At 50.6% G+C, this 22357-nt stretch overlaps 1 protein-coding gene across 1 annotated transcript in view; it reads left to right on the top strand.

Moving 5' to 3' along the window:
• Nucleotides 1-6862: 6862 nt before the first annotated feature.
• The window catches only part of ARFGEF3 (ARFGEF family member 3), a 92556-nt gene continuing 77061 nt past the window's right edge, over nucleotides 6863-22357 (top strand). Inside the window, exons 1-4 of the mRNA XM_066605504.1 lie at nucleotides 6863-7158; nucleotides 15152-15203; nucleotides 20315-20396; nucleotides 21302-21433. Of these exons, the coding sequence (XP_066461601.1) occupies nucleotides 7074-7158; nucleotides 15152-15203; nucleotides 20315-20396; nucleotides 21302-21433 (351 nt within the window). The 5' untranslated portion in view covers nucleotides 6863-7073. The remainder of the gene's footprint in view (nucleotides 7159-15151; nucleotides 15204-20314; nucleotides 20397-21301; nucleotides 21434-22357) is intronic.

The raw sequence follows: 22357 nt of genomic DNA, 5'->3' as shown, positions 1-22357 counted from the left end.
GCCTCCCTGCAAGTCAATGTCAGACTCTTTATACAGGCCTCGTAACAATGACTGGGAACTTAAAGCCAAGCCAGAATCCATACACAGACAGCTGTTGCATGGTGTTTTTCCCTCATCAATGTGCAGTAGGTTTCTGGCTTGGCTAGTTAGAGGCCTGTGATGTGGGCCAGAAACACTATCATTTCTCCTCAGGGAGTGCACCTAGAAGGTGAGTGAGGAGACTTATAAGGCCATTCATGCTCTTCTGGGTCATATGCTAATGATCCATTTCATTAAGCCTGAGGAAGAACCCCAAGTTGGTTCGAAAGCCTCTATAACATCATGTATTTTTGTTAGCCATTAAAATGTATCATATCTACAAGATTACGTGGTTTCTCTCACAAAAACTGTCTTGCATGCTTTGCACCACATTTGGTATGTGTTTTTAGACACTTTCAAACACTTTTCCGACTTAGGTGCGTTGCCTAAATTGTGTTAAAAAAATAGTTGCAAATTGCACCAAAGTTTTGACACAACTTTGTGTGTAAACCAAGGCTGCTTTCACATGTGCACTGAGGGTTTCGTTTTCCAGCTCCAGTGAATCCCCCTGGCCGAACGGCTCCATCTCAGAACTATTTCTGCCGGTATTTGGTGCTGGATCTTTGACTGAACCTTCAAACGATGGTTCCAGCGCAAATGTGAACCCATGCTAAGCTAACTAACAAGTGACCAGGCGAGAGTCGTCTAAACAACTGCAAAAGCACTAATGTAACTGCTAAGGTCGTTAGCACTCCTGCATGTCTAAATGCTCTGCAGAGGACACCGCTGGATCGTGGGCTTCTCGCTCAGTGCTTCACATTCTGTGCATCCCACCCCATCCTAGAGTCTACCATCCATGCAGATCATTGCATCCTACCTCATCCTAGAGCTGTGATGGCGAACCTTTTAGAGACCGAGTGCCCAAACTGCAACCTAAAACCCACTTATTTATCGCAAAGTGCCAACACGGCAGGGGGCGGGGCTTATCACGACGTATGATTTTACCCCCGTCGTTCTAAAAAGGCCAGGGCCGCTTCAAAATAGACTGGGTGCAGATTTTGACTGCTTTTTGGATGCGGAAATACTGCAGAACGTTCTCAGCGGAAATTTCTGTGGAAAATTCTGCAGCATTTCCGCATCCAAAAAGGAGTCAAAATCTGCACCCAGTCTATTTTGAAACAGCCCTGCCCATTTCTGCCACATGTAAACATACCCCAGTGGTAATAGTAACACTCCCCCAGCAGCCCCAGCGGTAATAGTGCCCCTCACATCACAGCGGCCCCAGCGGCAATAGTGACCCCGATCCCACAGTGGCCCCAGCAGTAATAGTGACCCCCCACAGCGATGATAGTGACCCCCACCACACGGCAGCCCCAGCGGTAATAGTGAACCCCACCCCCCAGCGGTAATAGTGACACCCCCCCAAGCAGCCCCAGCGATAATAGTGACGCCCAGCAGTAATAGTGACCCTCATCCCCTGGCGATAATAGTGCCCCCCACATCACAGCGACCCCAGCGGTAATAGTGACCACCACAGCGGCCCCAGCGGTGATAGTGACCACCACCACCCACAGCGGCCTCAGGGTTAAGTGACCCCCCCCCCACCACAGCCGCCCCAGCGGTAAGCGACCCCCCCCCCCACAGTCGCCCCAGCGGTAAGCGACCCCCCCCCCCACAGGCGCCACGGGCGGTAAGCGACCCCCCCCCCACAGCGGCCCCGGGCGGTAAGCGACCCCCCCCCCCCCCCACAGCGGCCCCGGCGGTAAGCGACCCCCCCCCCCACAGCGGCCCCGGCGGTAAGCGACCCCCCCCCCACAGCGGCCCCGGCGGTAAGCGACCCCCCCCCCCCACAGCGGCCCCGGCGGTAAGCGACCCCCCCCCCCCCCCACAGCGGCCCCAGCGGTAAGCGAAACCCCCCCCAAAGCGGCCTTAGCGGTAAGCGAGACCCCCCCCCCCACAGCGGCCCCAGCGGTAAGTGACCCCCCCCCCCCCACAGCGGCCCCAGCGGTAAGTGACCCCCCCCCCCACAGCGGCCCCAGCGGTAAGTGACCCCCCCCCCACAGCGGCCCCAGCGGTAAGTGACCCCCCCCCCCCACAGCGGCCCCAGCGGTAAGTGACCCCCCCCCCCCACAGCGGCCCCAGCGGTAAGTGACCCCCCCCCCCCACAGCGGCCCCAGCGGTAAGTGACCCCCCCCCACAGCGGCCCCAGCGATAAGTGAGCCTCCCCCCCACAGCGGCCCCAGCGGTAAGTGACCCCCCCCCCCACAGCGGCCCCAGCGGTAAGTGACCCCCTCCCCCACAGCGGCCCCAGCGGTAAGTGACCCCCTCCCCCACAGCGGCCCCAGCGGTAAGTGACCCCCTCCCCACAGCGGCCCCAGCGGTAAGTGACCCCCTCCCCACAGCGGCCCCAGCGGTAAGTGACCCCCTCCCCACAGCGGCCCCAGCGGTAAGTGACCCCCTCCCCACAGCGGCCCCAGCGGTAAGTGACCCCCTCCCCACAGCGGCCCCAGCGGTAAGTGACCCCCTCCCCACAGCGGCCCCAGCGGTAGTGACCCCCCACAGCGATGATAGTGACCCCCACCACACGGCAGCCCCAGCGGTAATAGTGACCCCCACCCCCCAGCGGTAATAGTGACAACCCCCCAAGCAGCCCCAGCGATAATAGTGACGCCCAGCAGTAATAGTGACCCTCATCCCCTGGCGATAATAGTGCCCCCCACATCACAGCGACCCCAGCGGTAATAGTGACCACCACAGCGGCCCCAGCGGTGATAGTGACCACCACCACCCACAGCGGCCTCAAGGTTAAGTGACCCCCCCCCCACCACAGCCGCCCCAGCGGTAAGTGACCCCCCCCCACAGCCGCCCCAGCGGTAAGTGACCCCCCCCCCCACAGCCGCCCCAGCGGTAAGCGACCCCCCCCCCCCCCCCCCACAGCCGCCCCAGCGGTAAGCGACCCCCCCCCCCACAGCCGCCCCGGGCGGTAAGCGACCCCCCCCCCCACAGCCGCCCCGGGCGGTAAGCGACCCCCCCCCCCACAGCCGCCCCGGGCGGTAAGCGACCCCCCCCCCACAGCCGCCCCGGGCGGTAAGCGACCCCCCCCCCCCACAGCCGCCCCGGGCGGTAAGCGACCCCCCCCCCCACAGCCGCCCCGGGCGGTAAGCGACCCCCCCCCCCCACAGCCGCCCCGGGCGGTAAGCGACCCCCCCCCCCCCCCACAGCCGCCCCGGGCGGTAAGCGACCCCCCCCCCCCCACAGCCGCCCCGGGCGGTAAGCGACCCCCCCCCCCCCACAGCCGCCCCGGGCGGTAAGCGACCCCCCCCCCCACAGCGGCCCCGGGCGGTAAGCGACCCCCCCCCCCACAGCGGCCCCGGGCGGTAAGCGACCCCCCCCCCACAGCTGCCCCGGGCGGTAAGCGACCCCCCCCCCCCACAGCGGCCCCGGGCGGTAAGCGACCCCCCCCCCCACAGCGGCCCCAGCGGTAAGCGACCCCCCCCCCCCACAGCGGCCCCAGCGGTAAGTGACCCCCCCCCCACAGCGGCCCCAGCGGTAAGTGAGCCCCCCCCCCCACAGCAGCCACAGCGGTAAGTGAGCCCCCCCACAGCGGCCCCAGCGGTAAGTGACCCCCCCCCCCCACAGCGGCCCCAGCGGTAAGTGACCCCCCCCCCCCACAGCGGCCCCAGCGGTAAGTGACCCCCCCCCCCACAGCGGCCCCAGCGGTAAGTGACCCCCCCCCCCACAGCGGCCCCAGCGGTAAGCGACCCCCCCCCCACAGCGGCCCCGGGCGGTAAGCGACCCCCCCCCCCCCCACAGCTGCCCCGGGCGGTAAGCGACCCCCCCCCCCCCCACAGCGGCCCCGGGCGGTAAGCGACCCCCCCCCACAGCGGCCCCAGCGGTAAGCGACCCCCCCCCCCCCCCACAGCGGCCCCAGCGGTAAGTGACCCCCCCCCCCCACAGCGGCCCCAGCGGTAAGTGAGCCCCCCCCCCACAGCAGCCACAGCGGTAAGTGAGCCCCCCCACAGCGGCCCCAGCGGTAAGTGACCCCCCCCCCCCACAGCGGCCCCAGCGGTAAGTGACCCCCCCCCCACAGCGGCCCCAGCGGTAAGTGACCCCCCCCCCCACAGCGGCCCCAGCGGTAAGTGACCTCCCCCCCACAGCGGCCCCAGCGGTAAGTGACCCCCCCCCCACAGCGGCCCCAGCGGTAAGTGACCCCTTCCCACAGCGGCCACAGCGGTAAGTGACCCCCCCCCCCCCACAGCGGCCCCAGCGGTAAGTGACCCCCCCCACCACAGCGGCCCCAGCGGTAAGTGACCCCCCCACCACAGCGGCCCCAGCGGTAAGTGACCCCCCCCCACCACAGCGGCCCCAGCGGTAAGTGACCCCCCCACCACAGCGGCCCCAGCGGTAAGTGACACGCCCCCACCACAGCGGCCCCAGCGGTAAGTGACACGCCCCCACCACAGCGGCCCCAGCGGTAAGTGACACCCCCCCACAACACCCCCCCCCACAGTGGCCCCAGCGGTAAGTGACACCCCCCCCCCAGAGCGGCACCAGCGGTAATAGTGACCCCCCCCCACAGCGGCCCCAGCGGTAATAGTGACCCCCACCCCCCAGCGATAATAGTGACCCCCACCCCCCAGCGATAATAGTGACCCCCACCCCCCAGCGATAATAGTGACCCCCACATCACAGCGGCCTCAGCGGTAATAGTGACCCCCACAGCGGCCCCAGCGGTGATAGTGACCCCCACCCCACAGCGGCCCCAGCGGTAAGTGAAACCCCGCACAGCAGCCACAGAGGTAATAGTGACCCCCAACCCCACAGCGGCCCCCAGTGCATTAGGGACACCCCACAGCGACCCCAGCGGTAATAGTGACCGCCCCCACCCTCCAGTGCAGTAGTGACACCCCACAGGAGCCCCCAGTGCAGTAGTGACACTCCACAGCAGCCCCCCAGTGCAGTAGTGACACTCCACAGCAGCCCCCCAGTGCAGTAGTGACACTCCACAGCAGCCCCCCAGTGCAGTAGTGACACCCCACAGTGCCCCTCCCGAGACCCACATACTTACCTCCTCCTCCTCCTCCTCCTCCTAGAAGCTCAGCTCCTCTTCTGGTCAGCAATGGTCCCGGCATACATATTAACTTTTTCTTACCCACTTCTGCCTCAATAGGTAATTCCCAGCAACCTGATTGGTTGTTTGGTGAATCAGCCAACCCAAACAACCAATCAGGTTGCTGAGAATTGCTGAAGTGGGGAAGAAAGAGTTAATATGCTCCCGGAACACACTCTGACTTCAGTGTGCTGCCGGATGCCTCTCCCCTCCCGACGGAACCAAGTAGGAGATGGCAGGGGGGAGGGGGATTCCAGCTGCACACTGAAGTCAGTGTGTGCCAGGATCAGCGCGGCTAGCAGTGCCGTTTGTGAATGCCGGCAGGGAAGCCGCGGCCTCTGCTGGTATTCACAAGTGATGAGCGGCTGATGTGGGGCGCGTGCCAGTAGGGAGGGATCTGCGTGCCGCCTCTGGCACGCGTGCCATAGGTTCGCCACCACTGCCCTAGAGCCCCCCATCCATGCAGGTCATTGCATCCCACCTCATCCTAGAGCCCCCCATCCATGCAGGTCATTGCATCCCACCTCATCCTAGAGCCCCCCCATCCATGCAGGTCATTGCATCCCACCTCATTCTAGAGCCCCCCCCCCATCCATGCAGGTCATTGCATCCCACCTCATTCTAGAGCCCCCCCCCCCATCCATGCAGGTCATTGCATCCCACCTCATTCTAGAGCCCCCCCCCATCCATGCAGGTCATTGCATCCCACCTCATTCTAGAGCCCCCCCCCCCCCCCATCCATGCAGGTCATTGCATCCCACCTCATTCTAGAGCCCCCCCCCCATCCATGCAGGTCATTGCATCCCACCTCATTCTAGAGCCCCCCCCCCCCCCATCCATGCAGGTCATTGCATCCCACCTCATTCTAGAGCCCCCCCCCCATTCATGCAGGTCATTGCATCCCACCTCATCATAGAGTCCCCCATCCATGCAGAGTATCGCATCCCATCCCACCTCATCCTAGTGCCCCCTATCCATGCAAAACATTGCATCCCACCTCATTCTGGAGCCCTCCATCCATGCAGGCCATTGCATTCCACCTCATCCTAGAGCCCCCCATCCATGCAGGCCATTGCATCCCACCTCATCCTGGAGCCCTCCATCCATGCAGGCCATTGCATTCCACCTCATCCTAGAGCCCCCCCATCCATGCAGGCCATTGCATCCCACCTCATCCTAGAGCCCTCTATCCATGCATGCAGAACATTGCATCCCATCACCCCCAGTCCAAGCAGAGCACTGCTCCCCAATTCATCCATAGCCCCCAGTCCATGCAGAGCACTGCTTTCTAGTGTACACTGCATCTCTATGAGGGAGAATGGCTCTCCTCAGGTTGCTGTTCTTCCAGTAAGCTCCATAGCGTTTCTTTCCTGCTGCACCTGAGAACTCCCGGGCAGAGAAGCCTCCGTAGCAACCGGCACTCCGGCCCGGCTCCTCCCACAGGAGGGTCTGGTTACGTGCGTGACGTCATTATCTCTCCAGGATGTAGCATCCACCGTGGATGTGTAGAAGAGAGCCCCCTAGCGATGATTATGGGGAAGGGGCAGTACCTGAGGATGATATATTACATGAGTCGTCTTCACAGAATGTGATTTAAAGCCGGTGCTAATACATATGACAGCGACCGAGGACCCCGCGGTGGGCAGGTGACACTCCTGAGCACGCCCACAGCCAATACGTACACAGGAAATCCCAGCCTGTTCCCCCCTCCTTGATGGAATGGTTTATTCCGTTCGGTAGGATCCTGGCTGAGGCTTTTCTAATAGAGTCATAAACGGGGGGGATCTCTCCTCCCGTCTGTCCTGCGCCCCTGTGGAGCCGTGCGATGATTCATCAGCTGTGGGGATGCTGCGCACTGAGCCCTGCCGTGAGAGGGGGCTGGGGCATCACTAAACCCCGGGCTTAGCCGCGCTCAGCAGCATCCCTGCTGCCACATCCAGCCGACATGGAAGAGACTCTGAGGAAGCTGCAGAAGGAAGCCACCGGCAACAAGCACAGGGCTATCAAGGATAACTGCGCCTCGGCCATCGGTGAGTGCCCTGCACCTGCGGGCATGTGCTGCCAGCTCCTACCCATCATGGCTGTCTGCAGCAGGTGGCGTCACCCTAGATGCGATGACAGTTCAGGAGCATTGTTGGCAAGTGTAGGACTGGCAGGTGTGCCCCCTGCTGCTCTGCCAGCTCTTCTGTACATGCTAAACTTTTCTACATGGTGCCAGTGTTGAAGGCTGATGGCAGCCCCTCCATCCATCTGGAAGCGGCTTGTCGCCTCCAGTAGTTACTTCTAGAGTGACTCCATCCATTGTCTTCTGTATACCTTCCGGAAAGCATAGGACCCCTATAGAGGGGATCACATGTACAGCCAGCCCCTGGTGATGGCTTTTATTCCAAGCTCTCCCATGATGCCATCACAGGGCATCTGTGCCCACTATGGTTCGGCAGGATATAGGCTTCTGTACCTGGCAGACTGTAGTCTGGGGTTATCGGAAAGCTCTTACCTGAGCTGCTGTTCATGGGGATTTCTGGGATTATAATATTGATGAATATCATAGAATGGTAGATTTGGAGGGGACCTCCAGGGTCATCGGGTCCAACCCCCTGCTCAGTGCAGGATTCACTAAATAATCCTAGACAGATGTCTGTCCAGCCTCTGTTTGAACACTTCCATTGAAGGAGAACTCACCACCTCCTGTGGTAACCTGTTCCACTCACTGATCACCCTCACTGTCAGAAAGTTTTTTCTAATATCTAATCTGTGTCTCCTCCCTTTCAGTTTCATCCCATTGCTTCTAGTCTTTCCTTGTACAAATGAGAATAGGGCTGATCCCTCTGCACTGTGACAGCCCTTCAGATATTTGTAGACAGCTATTAAAGGGGTTGTCCCGCGGCAGCAAGTGGGTCTATACACTTCTGTATGGCCATATTAATGCACTTTGTAATGTACATTGTGCATTAATTATGAGCCATACAGAAGTTATAAAAAGTTTTTCACTTACCTGCTCCGCTGCTGGCGTCCTCGTCTCCATGGTTGCCGTCTAATTTTCGCCGTCTAAAATGGCCTAAGGGCCAAATTAGACGCGCTTGCGCAGTCCAGGTCTTCTTCTGTTCTCAATGGGGCTCCGTGTAGCTCCGTGTAGCTCCGCCCCGTCACGTGCCGATTCCAGCCTCCAGGTAAGCGCTGTGCTGTTCTTTTTTTCAGTCCCTGCATCGGGGTTGTCTCGCGCCGAACGGGGGGGGGGGGGGTTGAAAAAAAAAAAAACCCGTTTCGGCGCGGGACAACCCCTTTAAGTCTCCTCTCAGCCTTCTTTCTTGCCAGCTAAACATTCCCAGATCCTTTAACTGTTCCTCATAGGACATGATTTGCAGACCACTCACCATCTTGGTAACTCTTCTCTGAACTTGCTCCAGTTTGTCTATGTCTTTTTTAAAGTGGGGTGCCCAGAACTGGACACAGTATTCCAGATGAGGTCTGACTAAGGAAGAGTAGAGAGGGATAATTACCTCATGTGATCTAGACTCTATGCTTCTCTTAATACATCCCAGAATTGTGTTTGCCTTTTTGGCTGCTGCATCACATTGTTGACTCATGTTCAGTCTGTGATCTATTAGTTTAACCAAGTCTTTTTCACATGTGCTGCTGTTTAGCCCAATTCCTCCCATTCTGTATGTGCATTTTTAATTTTTCTTGCCCAGCTGTAGGACTTTGCATTTCTCCTTGTTAAATACCATTCTGTTAGTCGCTGCCCACTGTGCAAGCTTGTCTAGATCTTTTTGAATCCCCCACTCCACAGCTTCCATTCTATACCCCTGTCTTATGGCACTGACAGTGGTGACCCCGGCCATTCAACTATTGATGGCCAATCCTGAGAAAAAGTCATCAGTAGTATTTGCATGGGAAAACCTTTTTACGGGCTGATATTATTATTTTTTTTTTTTAACAAAAGTAGTAAAATTTCGGCCACTAAAATAAAATTGAAAAGTAATGAAATAAAATTGAAAAGTAATGATCCTATTTGGGAACATTGGCATGTAAAAGGTTAATAGCATTTAGAGATATGCGTTACAGCCGTCACATGGACACAGGAGCTTGTAGTCTGGAGATTGACTTTTATGGGGGGGTGTTCTAGGAATCTGTGCAGAGGTCATTGTGCAGGGAGGAGGAGGAGGAGGAGGAGAGCTGTGACCATCACATATTGAGAATGGTAGATCCAGAGTTATGTTTATATAGGTGTTTTCTTTCATTGTAATCCTGCCTGTGATGATAATTAGATGTCCGCTGAGAAGATTTCTATACAGAACAGGAAGTGACAGACTCGTATTAGGTTTAGTGGTCAGGGTGAAAAATACTGGATTTGGGGATTTTTTCTAATACTAGCAGAAACATGAAAAATGTAAAAAAAAACAACCAAACAAAAAAAAAAACACCAAAAAATTTTTTTAAATATGTTTACCATAAAAACTTAGTTTAAGCAATAGGTAATTTTCTGGTGACACATTACCCAACTCACCAGTCTAGAATTACTGCAGAAGAAGTACAATTTGCTATATATATCTAATGGTCATATTGGCTGCTTTTATGTCATTAAGGGGCCTGGCCTAAATGCAATTTTGCCTACGTATGCTCTTTTCATTGACTTCATATCCAACTAGATCACACCCTAAGGGCGCATTCAGACAACCGTATATCGGCCGCCGGCCGATATATGGCGTCTCTCTCGGCAGGGGGTGGAGGCTGGAAGAGTCGGGAGCAGTGATCTGAGCTCCCGCCCCCTCTCTGCCTCCTCTCCCCCCCCCCCCCCTGCACTATTTGCAATGAGAGGAGGTAGGCGGGGCTAAGTTCCGGGAACTAGATCCGCCCTCGTCCCGCCTCTCATCATTGAAAATAGTGTAGGGGGGTGGAGAGGAGGCAGAGAGGGGGCGGGAGCTCAGAGCACTGCTCTCGGCTCTTCCAGCCTCCACCCCCTGCCGAGAGAGACGCCGTATATCGGCTGGGCGTGAAAACCGAGCCTATATACGGTCGCCTGAATCCACCCTAATGCAAAGAGATACAATGTGGCTGTGGCACAAGAGGACACTTAACCCATTCCTGACCACCATAGGACTAATCACAATCTAGTGACCTATTCACGTTCATTTTTCAATAGGGCACTGATGAGATCGACCTAAGACAGACTGTACTGACCTACGAAGCACCAAACATGGTGAATAAAGTGGCTGCTGCATATAGCATTAGGGCTCAATTCAGGAACAGTTGTAATCATGTCGATGGGATGGAGTCACTGACGTCCTTCTGTCGCATTGAGTGGGATTCTGGGAGAATGTGATCTTCTTGGATTTCTCCATATACAGATAATTGTCATGTAATGGCTTGTATCCAGAAGTTGGCCATACACATTAGATAGAAATTGGTTGGGGTTTAAACAACGGTCGAATAAACAATCATCTCGTGGCCATTAGTTTAACATTCTAGTCCGTACTAGCCTTTACAGTCGTTCAGGCTGGCCGTACATGTTCAGTGACCTTGGATGAAGAGTCTTTCTTTCGACATTCTTTCAAGGAAAGATCTATCATTTATTCAACAATTGGCCGAAAATGTTTAAAAAAGCAGATGCTTCTTCACAAACGGTGACGATCCGTCATCTGTTGGCTAAAGCCGTCATTCATTGTTATATTTTACCAAGCTTCTTTTGGTTGAAGTTGTCAATTTTCATTAACTTGTATGGGCACCTTAACCCTTTCCAATCCACTGTCTGACGTCTAAAGACATGATTTAAGGTTATACAGCTCCGATGTTGGAAGACGTCCATCGGGGTTCTCATACTGTAAATTGCCAGCCTCTCTGCTGTCGGAGCCTATCCAATGTGTCACCTCATGCAGTACTGGCTTTAGCCAGCAGATAGCGCCGTTGTATGACAGCAGAAAAAGAGTAGGCCCCCTAGGAAAACCAAAATACAAATTGGATTGGAAAGGGTTAAGACCAGTACTATGTGTGATCTGCATTTAGAGGGAGCAGGGATCGCACAGATCAGCCTCAGCCAACATAAAGGAAATAAATACAAATCTTAAGTATATACATACACATAGAAGCAGTTTCCTTCTCCTGCGCTCCTCTTCCTATCTGGACAGTCTGTCCCTGTCCTCTTTATAGGATGGACTTTGCTGATGCCTAATAGCACAGTCTATAGGGAGGCTCTCAGACTACCCCTGTCCTCTATTGGCATGCTAAAAGGCAGTTGTCTAAAAGTTGTTATGAACACAATGGCGTAATATTTGTGTTAGGAGAACAACTTTCTGCTGTGTTCACCCCACATTTATTCCCCGCAGATTTGCAGCAGAATCCCGTTGCTTTAAATAGGGACCTTCGCCATGGTCTGCATGGCGGGAATTGTTTCTGCACACAAATTTAAAATCTGCATGCAGAAAAAAAGTGACGTGTTAGTTACTACTTAACACAGCATCAAGTTCAGGAAATTCACACAAGGTCCACACAAAATTGGTGCGGAAATCAACCTGTGGAGCGGATTTTGGATTCTCAGCATGTCAATCATCGCAGCGGATTTGTGGTGCGGATACCATGTCTTCAAATGAGTGAATGAATTCTGCACAAAATGATGTGGATTTTGTACATCTACTGCAGGCATATATTTATTAGATACTCCACAGCAAATTCTGCCCCGTATGAACATAGCCTTAGGCCTCATGTCCACTTGCACACATGGATTCCACTGCTGAATCCCGCAGCAGAATCCATGCATGCCCGCGGCCATGGACATTACAAGACAGTTTCTTACCACTCCGGATCAAGCGGGGGCCTCTTCTGTGCCGGACGGATCTTCTTTCTTCAGTACGGCAGATGCATCCGTAAGCGTCGGCCGACATGCTTGGCACATGTGTGGTGCTGTCTTTTTGTTTTTGAATCTCGTGCTTTCCCATGAAGATCCACGGCACATCCACAGTGACAGCTGTGACTTAGCCGTAGATCAGATGGCTTCCATTGATTGCAGGAAAATGCAATCCACACGCTGGGGGAAAAAAAAATCACATCCGCATGCTTTTAGCTGCTCTGCGGGCGCCCATGTCTCCCTATGGGTGGCTTGATGTGCGGATCTCCCGAGCGGGTGCCGCAAATCAAATCTGTCCGTGGACATTGGGCGTAAGGCATTCTTCTCATGCACTGTTTTTGGGGCTTGTTAAAAAACATGAATTTTTGTACATATTTTTTTTTACAATAACCTATTTAAGTCAGTAGATGACCTTTTTGCTGTCACTACATGAGCACCTGTACAACGTAAGGGGGCAACTGAAACTTTGGACAGCTGTTTTGATTGCTATTCTGGAGCCAGGTACCCATTAATAGATTTCATTTTTAGGCCTTTTTAAAATAAGCGGATTTCTACTGGCCAAAACGCAGGTACATTTTCGCCCGATAGAAAATGAAAGCCGACACGGATGACCTAGTGATTAGAGATGAGCGAGCATACTCGCTAAGGGCAAATACTCGAGCGAGTATTGCTTTTTGCGAGTACCTGCCCGCTCGTCTCAAAAGATTCGGGTGCCGGCGGGGGAGAGCGGGGAGGAACGGGGGAGAGATCTCTCTCTCTCCCCCCTGTTCACTTCCGCAATTCACCGCTCACCCCCGCCAGCACCTGAATCTTTTGAGATGAGCAGGCAACTACTCGCAAAAGGCAATACTCGCTCGAGTGATTGCCCTTAGCGAGTATACTTGCTCATCTCTACTAGTGATGCAATTTCATCCGGAATCCGTCATTTACAAATATGCTCATCTGAAAGAGGCCTAAAGGGGATCAGTAGAAAGAAAAGTGGAGTCTGGAAGCGCCATCCCCAACTACCAACACAGGCTAGGCTGTAGAGAAATAAAGGCAGCTGTCCATTTGGTACCAGCTATGAGAAAAAAATCATTGTGTCCAGCTCTCCAATGTTGTTCTACTTTCTCCTGTGTCTAGGACTGATGGAACGGCGTTGGGTTAGTCCAGTAGAAGTCAGACTGGAATTTTTTGCTGTAGAAAAGTGCTTATAAATAAATTATAAAAAACAGTGTTGTGCTAAATCCACATGTGTGCTAGGGGGTCCGTTATGGAAGCAGGGAAACCGAATCCCCTGGATGAAGAAATCCATCTAACAGAACCCAACTGTGACGAATGGACCTCATTAACTATAATGGGAGCTGTCCGGTTCCTGCACCTGTCCAGCATTTTACCGGATGAGAAAGTCCTGCACGCACAACCTTTTCGTCCGGCATTATATGTCTCCAATGTGAATACAGTCTTAGGGCTTGTTCACACTTGCTTTTATCTCAGATTTCGGTTTCCGTTTCTCTGTTTCATTTTTGAAGCAGAGAAAGCGTGGTTTCACAGCTGTGCTGGGGGTTTCCGTCCGGGGAGAAGGTAAGGTGGAATCCCCGCAGCTGAATGGCTCCGTCTCGGGAAGGAAGCAAAGAGCACTGGACGCGTCCTATTGACTATAATGGAGTCCATTCGCTTTCCACCCAGCTGCCAGGCTTTTCCTTAGGGCTTATTCAGACGACCGTATATCGGCCGCGTATTCACGCCAGCCGATATATGGCGTCCTACTCTGCAGGGGGAGGAGGCTGGAAGAGCCGGAAGCAGTGCTCTGAGCTCCCGCCCCCTCTCTGCCAACTCTCTACCCCCTCTCTGCCCCTCCGCACTATTTGCATTGAGGGGAGGTGGGCCTGGGGCGGAGCTAATTCCAGGAACTTAGTCCTGCCCCGTCCCGCCTCCTCTCATTGCAAATAGTGCAGCAGGGTGGAGAGGAGGCAGAGAGGGGGCGGGAGCTCAGAGCACTGCTCCCGGCTCTTCCAGCCTCCTCCCCCTGCAGAGAGAGACGCCGTATATCGGCCATCGTGAATACCCGGCCGATATACGGTCATCTGAATAAGCCCTTACAGTATGTTGAGCTGGATCTGTGCCAGAACTTCCAGCTGAAGCTTCCAATGCAGATGTGATACCAGCCAAACAAAAGTAAAGCTGAAATAAACTGATCATTTTTTCCCCCATTGATTTCAATGGGTTTTCAAAAAAACTGAATACTTATCGTTTGCTTCAGTTTGTTTCAGATCCATTTTTTGCTTTGTTTTTATACCAGAACACGTTCTCCTGCATGGTTTGTTCCAGTATATGTGTTAGTTTGTAAGGCCCTTTGCAGTCTCCATCCCTCCCCAAAAACAGTGTTGTAGAAATCTGGCCTCTATCTACTGCCTATTTGACCAACTATTTTGGTGACAAGAGGGAGCAATATTACTACCGTATGCCATGATACTGCAGTCTATCACCATCTAGCACTAGTTTTTCTCAACTTTCATAAATAAAAATAAATGATTCTTGTTATTTGTATAGTGCCATCTTATTCCACAGCGCTTTCAGGTAATTTTTTTTATTACTACCCCCCCAAAGTAATTTTACCAACCTCGGAAGGATAGAAGGCTGAGTCAACGTTGAGCCGGCTACCTGAACCAGGCGGGGATTGAACCCAGAACCTTCAGGTTGAGAGCTTAGAACTGCATTTCTGCTGCTTTAACACTTTGTGCCACGTAAGGCTTTCATGACATAAAGTGGTTGCCCTATTCGAGTGTATGGACATCGTAGAAGGGTTTTCCCTGTTCAGGACCTGCCAGAGCAAGAAAGTGCTATGGTGTACTTATTGTGATGGGTTAATTTGTTTCCTATTTAATTGAATAGGTGCCCTGCAATACAACAGGTGCCGGCAGATTCCCAATAACAGCTGATCATTTGGGATTCCAAATAGGAGAGCCCCTTCTTCTAAAGGTTTATGTAAATGCAGCACATTCCAGCTGAGCACTGATTGTGCTCCAAGTTTGTGGTGTTCGTTGTGTAAAAGCGTAATGCCTCTTCCGGTAGTACATCTTGTGTGTATGTATGTGTATATATATATATCTGTTCATTCTGAATCATGTAATTATGTATTCCACAATGAAGACAGAAAATTACTTTTATTGATTATGTGTATTTCTTCGTCCAATTTACAGATGTATTACAAGCTCCTGAAGGCATATCCAAGGTCCCTCCTTGCCAACTAAGGTAAGAGTTGCTTGCTGTCTATAATGAATGAGGTCATGCAATATTTTGTCTTCACCCACACTTTAAGCGGGTAGCATACTAACAAAATCTACATTTTTCGAGAACCTGTGCATAAAACTACAACTTAAAGGGAACCTATCATGTTCTTTATACTATTCTCACAGTTGGCAGTATAAAGTAGTGACAGATATGCTGATTTCAGCAGTCTGTAACTTATGGGGTAATGGCAGCTCGTTCCTGTATGTTTCTGCAGCTTCCAGCAACATATCAGTTCAGATTATTCATAAGGTGCTGCTAGCCCTGCCCATCCATCCTGATTGGCATTTTTTTCTCATTATGCAGTGTAATAACTAGAAAATGTCAATTATCGGGATGGGCAGCGCAAGTAACATCTAAAAGTGACTTTACATGGGATGACTGTTGGGCATATGAAAGTATTGAATTATTTTTTTATGTAGCAGTGTCATGTGCATAATATTTGTGCCATGTGCATAGCAAGATGTACAAAGGACACATATTGTAGTTTTACGAATAGGGTACCAAACGCTGAGCATGCAGTTTTGTCAAAATCAATCTTTGTAATCTTTTACTAAGAGAGAAGTATCACATGCTGTAGACTTTAAATTGGTGACTTGTTGAATTTGTGGGGAATTCCACGCTATTAGAGATGAGCGAGCACGCTCGGATAAAGCAGTTACTCAAGCAAGCATCGCTCTTCTCGAGTAACTGCTTACTGGTCCGAGTGTGCTCGGGGGGGCGGCAGGGGTGAGCGGGGGGTGATACTTGGGCAATAAAGGTAACTCAATCTAATAATGTATTAAGATAAATATTAGATATGAGCGAGCATACTCGATAAGGCAAACTACTCGATCGAGTAGTGCCTTATTCGAGTACCTGCCAGCTAGTCTCTAAAGATTCGGGTGCCGACAGGGGGCGGGGAGCGGCGGGGGAGGAACGGAGAGGAGATCTCTCTCTCCCTCTATCCCCCTCGTTTCCCCCCTGCTCACTGCCACAACTCACTGGTCTCCCCCCAAATAAGTTTGCCTTATCGAGTATGCTCGCTCATCTATATATATAAAATTGAATGTATGTGTGTCTGTCTGTCTGTCTGTGTGTGTGTGTGTGTGTGTGTTTGTCCTTTATGCGCTACTACACCATTCATCCGATCGCCATGAAACTTTGGGAAGTTGTTGAGTACACTCCTGGGAAGATTATAGGCATAGTAAAACTATCCTACGATAAATGGCGCGCGTGCGAGCGTCGTCGACAGTTGTGCCCCCCCCCCCACGTAGATCGTTTGATTTCCATCACTGCCACTAATTCTCTCACTTCGCGATGTCATAGAAACTTGAAATTTGGCACGAGCCATGATTGTCATAAATAGGAAAAGGTAATGAGTCCCAACCCGATTATTCAATTCTAAGCGCCAAAGAATTAGCGTCCAAATTTTACGTACGGAATCTAATTTTCTCACATAGAAACTTGAAATTTGGCAGGAGCATTGATTATGTCATAAATAGGAAAAGCTAATGGGTCCCAACTCGATTATTCAGTTCTATGCGCCAAACAATTAGCGTCCAAACTTTACGTACGGAATCTAATTCTCTCACTTCCTGATATATATAAATGAATGTATGTCTGTCTGTCTCTCCTTTATGCGCTACTACACCATTCATCCGATTGCCATGAGACTTTGGGAAGTTGCTGAGTACACTCCTGGGAAGATTATAGGCATAGTACAACTATCCTACAATAGGTGGCGCGCGTGCGAGCATCGTCGACAGTTATGCCCCCCAGACAGAGATAGTTTGATTTCCATCTCAAGCACGAAAGCAAAAGGCATTATGAGCAACGGGATGAGTGTTCAACCAGAAAATGATGCATCCGCCGAACATTTCGCAAGACAATTGCTGGATATTGAGAATGCTGAGGTAAAATGAAAGCTGTGCTGTGATTGGTTGCTATTTCTTATACTGCTGAGGTAACATGAAAGCTGTGCTGTGATTGGTGGCTGCTACTTATACTACTGAGGTTGCATGAAAGCTGTGCTGCGATTCGTTGTTCTATATTATACCACTGAGGTAACATGAAAGCTGCGCTGTGATTGGTTGCTATATATAATACCGCAGAGGTAACATGAAAGTTGCGCTGTGATTGGTTGCTATATATAATACCGCAGAGGTAACATGAAAGCTGCGCTGTGATTGGTTGCTATTTTTTATATTGCTGAGGCAGAATAAAAGTTGAGCTGTGATTGGTTGTTATTTCTCTTACTGCTGAGGTAACATGAAAGCTGCGCTGTGATTGGTTGTTATATTTTATACTGCTAAGGTAACATGAAAGCTGCGCTGTGATTGGTTGTTATATATTATACCACTGAGGTAACATGAAAGCTGCGCTGTGATTGGTTGTTATCTAGATATATAAAAACGAATGAATGTATGTCTGTCTGTCTTCGCAGCAACGCGCGACGGGTAAGCTAGTCTCTAATAAATATCATTGCAGTCTTCTGAACACCGATTTATTCTTCAGGTGCAGAGATTGCTAAACAAGCTCTTCAGTGCAGGGACCCTGCAAAATGTAGCATAGATTTCCCTATCCTAGATAGTTGAATGGAACAGCTGAAAAAGTTCTATACACAATAGAAAATGTAGAGGCCCTATCACTATATAAGCTCACGGAGTTTGACCAAAGCCTTGCTGACCCCTCTCTCCCTTTGTTTCAAACTTTACTCCCTTTGCCTGGATGAGTTCTTTCTAGGTCTGGCATTGTCAGTGTGTCAAGTGGGCAGTTCCCACCACTCATTCTCAGTGGGTGCTATTGGTCTTGATTGACAGTCCTACATTGCCAATTGAGAGTGAGTGGTGGGGACCATCTACCTGACACAGCGCCAGAAGCCAGACCTAATAAGAGCCAGTTTGGGCTAAGGAAGGGGAGTATGAAAAAAATGTAGATACAGTCAGCTGGGCTGTGGCTACAGAGCCACACAGCCAACCCCGCTGACTTTATCCACTGGCAAATCCTCTTTAAATCAAAGGCCTGTAGCCAGTGCCAAAAGAAGCCCTCCATTCTTGAGATCCATTATGGTATCTCATGTTAGAGCATATACAATAGTACCAGCAGTAATATAGAGTTACAGTGAACTCACACTTCTGTCTTAGGGATTTGGTCATCTTTCACTTATAGATTAGTGTGCTGGATTTGTTTCTTTTACATTTGGGATATATTTCTGAGTTGTTTACTACAAGGGCTTCTGCTTTGTTGTACCTAGTCTGTGCTATTCGCTTCTGTTCCTTGCAGCACTCCCTACTTGGATCATATGACATGCCTGCAGGCACTCTGTGTGCCACCATATGGTGCCTTTGTGAGACATTATATTCCTACCATATAACAATGGTTCTAGAGGGAATACCTTATCAATACAGTATAGCAGTTTTTTCTCAGTGAATCGCATGGAATCTTTGCAAAAAACAAGCCCTCTGTGCCTATATAAAATCGTAGGCACATGGGCATACAGTAATGGCCCATAGCAGACTGTGTGTGTCATAGCAGGGAGCCATACCATAAAGATCTCTAATTTGGGGTCTTTTTCTATTTCACCCCACTTAGAATTTCTTTTAAAGTTTTTCAGTACTGATAAGTGTGATTGTTCTCAGTGAGAGAAACCACGTAATCTTGTAGATATGATACCTTTTAATGGCTAACAAAAATACATGATGTTACAGCAAGCTTTCGGACCTTCTATCAATCCTTCCTCCGGCTAAAAGGGACGACTATCACCCAAATTCACTTTATAGCCTGAGGAAGGCTTGATGGAAGATTCTACTGAGAATAATCACATTTTGCTCTACTGGCTAACACAGTACCAAACCTTTTTTTTCGTTCAGTACGGATATGTACGCACTGTCATAATGAACCTAGTGTTGCCTTTATGTTTTGCCAAAGTGTCTTCTCTTCGAAGATACCGGCAAATAAGAATCTATCACGCTAAATGCTAATGGGCCTTAGATTGTCAGCACATAAGCGTGATATCAGTCCAGCTGGGAACGAGTCACACACATGCGCCCGATCACACAGTGCAAGCATGCGAGGCGGAACGCTTAACGTCTGCAGTGGGAAGAGCTGGAGGTGTCACTCGGCAAGAAAGGGATCGGCTTTTACCAGAAAGGCCTGCAAGAGAGTCAGATCGCTCGCAGAGGAGGAACGCCCATCGAATATAGCATATAGCGCAGCCAGATACTTATTTGCCGATCTCTTCTTGGAGACACTCTGGCAAAATATAGAGGTAATGCTGGGTTCGTTATGACAGCGCGTACATAGGAGTACATTAGGTTAAAGTGAATTGGTCACCTGCCTAAAGCACCATAAACTAACTTACAGCACTGTTAAGGGACGTGACAGGGAGCCAGGTGTTGTATTTTTCAGAGTCCTGTGCACTTTCCCATAGACTTGTATAGGAGAGCACACGCACGGGACTCTGAAAAAAGTCACATTTTCATTCCGCGCCGACTTCAGAGGGGGACATCGCTGGATCGCTGGACCGGATGAGTATAAAATATACATCAGCCGGCTCCCTGTCACATCCCATAACCGCACCATAACTTAGTGCATAGTGCTGTGGGTATGTGACAGGTTCCCTTTTTAATAGGGCAAATTTAGCTGTCAGACTTCCTTTAATGAGGGCACCCACTATCTCATTGTGATATTCTTTTTTTTCCTATAAAAGGGTCATGTGATCACTCTCGCAGAAGTTTCTTGTACTGATTTCTCTGCACCATACCCTATACAAAAAAAAAGTATGAGGTAACGACAATACATTGTGGCCTGGCATACCTCTGCTGATATACGGTGCTCTATATTAAAGAAGCGTTGGTTATTACAAGACCTCTCTTATTACTGATATCCAAACACTGCACATCTAATGTGTCACGTAAAGGTAATACAGTAAATGAAATGTTTCCATGATAACAATACAGGACTGTCATAATATTTAAGCTGGTGCAGGTAGGTGGCAGGGAGCTATTTGTGGTTCCATCTGCCTTCTTTATCTGTTATGTAAATGGATTTTTGTGATTCACATCTTCATCTTATGTTTTACTTTGCTTTTTAAGGGAAAGATGTCTTCTGCCCCTTCAACTTGCACTAGAGTCCAAAAATATGAAGCTGGCTCAACAAGCACTAGCGGGCATGCAGGTAACAATGCAGATCATCAGGGGGTATAAATAGGATATATTGCTTTGTGAGAGTAGGTGTATTTGTCGAGCATATCCTCACTTAGTACTTGACAGTTTCACTGCTTATTCCTGCAACATTCCAGCAGTTGAAAGAATGTCAGATTGTTCATCGTTGCTGCATCATTGAAAGCTGTCTAACGACATTTACTACAATGGAGACCAAATACTCATTATTTATGGGTTCAGTGCTATATACCTCTTTGTTCATGATATTGGTAATATCCACATTGGAGAAAGGACAAAGAATGCATTTGTGCGCTTGGGTGTTTTCTCCTGTTAGTAGTTGCTACCCACCATAAAATCATAGAATGGTAGAGTTGGAAGGGACCTCCTGGGTCATTGGGTCCAACCCCCTGCTCAGTGCAGGATCACTAAATCGTCCCAGACAGATATTTGTCCAGCCTTTGTTTGAAGGTTTCCATTAAATGAGAACTCTCCACCTCCCGTGGTAACCTGTACCACTCATTGATCACCCTCACTGTCTGCTAGTACGGAGAACTGGGTTCAGAGGATTCCCATTCTTTCGATCCACAGTCCCACCTACCAAGCACTTATATCCTAAGCTTGTGCTATAAGCTCCTTTGCCTGGAATACATCTTTAAAATAATACGCTGCTATTTCTGATGATGCTTCTACATAATTAAGACCTCTAAAACATTTTGATCCATAGCCTAACCTTTTCACGGATGTATTAACTGACTGTCAAGACTTACAATATCTTCTTTCATAGTCCATAGATCCCATTAGTATGTGAAACCAAAAAAATAGGAAACTAAATTTAGATTCTGATGACTGGTCGCACAAATCATAATAGTTAGTGACCTCAGAGCTGACTCATTGCTTTTTCTGCTACTTTTGCTATAGAAACTTCTTGCTGACGACAGATTTGTATCCGTGGAAACAGAATCTGATGAGCGGCAGCTACTTAACCAAATGCTGAATGCCGTGAAAGTAACTCCATCTTTACATGAAGATCTGCAAGTGGAAGTTATGAAAGTAAGTACTTCAGGATAGGATAATGTTCCCAAATACGACTTGTGAGTCAGTATTGGATTTGTACCTTTGTTCTATTATATTTCCATTTCCCGCACCATCACAAAAAAATTTTTTCTCTTGCACAATTTTTACTCGCACAATACGCAATTTGTACCCACGAGTGTAAATGAAAAAGCAGTTTTACATGCTTCAAAATGCCTGCAATTTGCTGCGGACGCAGACAGCGCATTTCGCAATAGGAATCCAGTCGTTTGAAGCCAGCCTTGTTTATATAGTACTGATTGAAGGCCAATTTACAAGGGCTAATAGTTGGGCACAAATGTTCATATGCCAATCATCAGGCCATGTGAATATGCCCCCAATCATCCAGTCAATGAGCAGACACTGATGGGATATTTTCTGCTGCAATCAAAATCCTCATTTTCAGCAGGACGTCTTCCCTTGTAAATGAGGCATGTAGAGATGAGCGAGTGTACTCGGTTCGGGTGTTTTTGCACTCAAGCACCGCTTTTTCCGAGTAACTGACTACTCGGACGAAAAGATTCAGGGGGCGCCGGTGGTGAGCGGGGGGTTGCAGAGGGGAGTGGGGGGGGGAAGAGAGAGAGAGCTCCCCCCTGTTCCCCACTGCTACCCCCCGCTCCACCACGCCGCCTCCCGAATCTTTTCGTCCGAATAGTCGTTTACTCGGAAAAAGCGGTGCTCGAGTGCAAAAACACCCGAACTGAGTACGTTCGCTCATCTCTAATGTCCTGCCAACGGCACTGAAACCGTATGGGGGATGAATGATTGTTTGACCCCCGTGCAGTCTAAATAGGCCTCTGTGATGGCCAGTTAAATTAGTGCGGATTTAGTTGATTGACACATGTGATCTGGCTCACATCGAGCTGTGTAAGAGGACCCTATGGCCCTTTTACACAGGCAGAT

The sequence above is a fragment of the Eleutherodactylus coqui genome, chromosome 1 (assembly GCF_035609145.1).
Source record: "Eleutherodactylus coqui strain aEleCoq1 chromosome 1, aEleCoq1.hap1, whole genome shotgun sequence".
In the NCBI taxonomy this organism is placed as follows: Eukaryota; Metazoa; Chordata; class Amphibia; order Anura; family Eleutherodactylidae; genus Eleutherodactylus; species Eleutherodactylus coqui.
The sequence above is the reverse complement of the archived record's forward strand: the minus strand, read 5'-3'. Positions and strand labels throughout refer to the sequence as shown.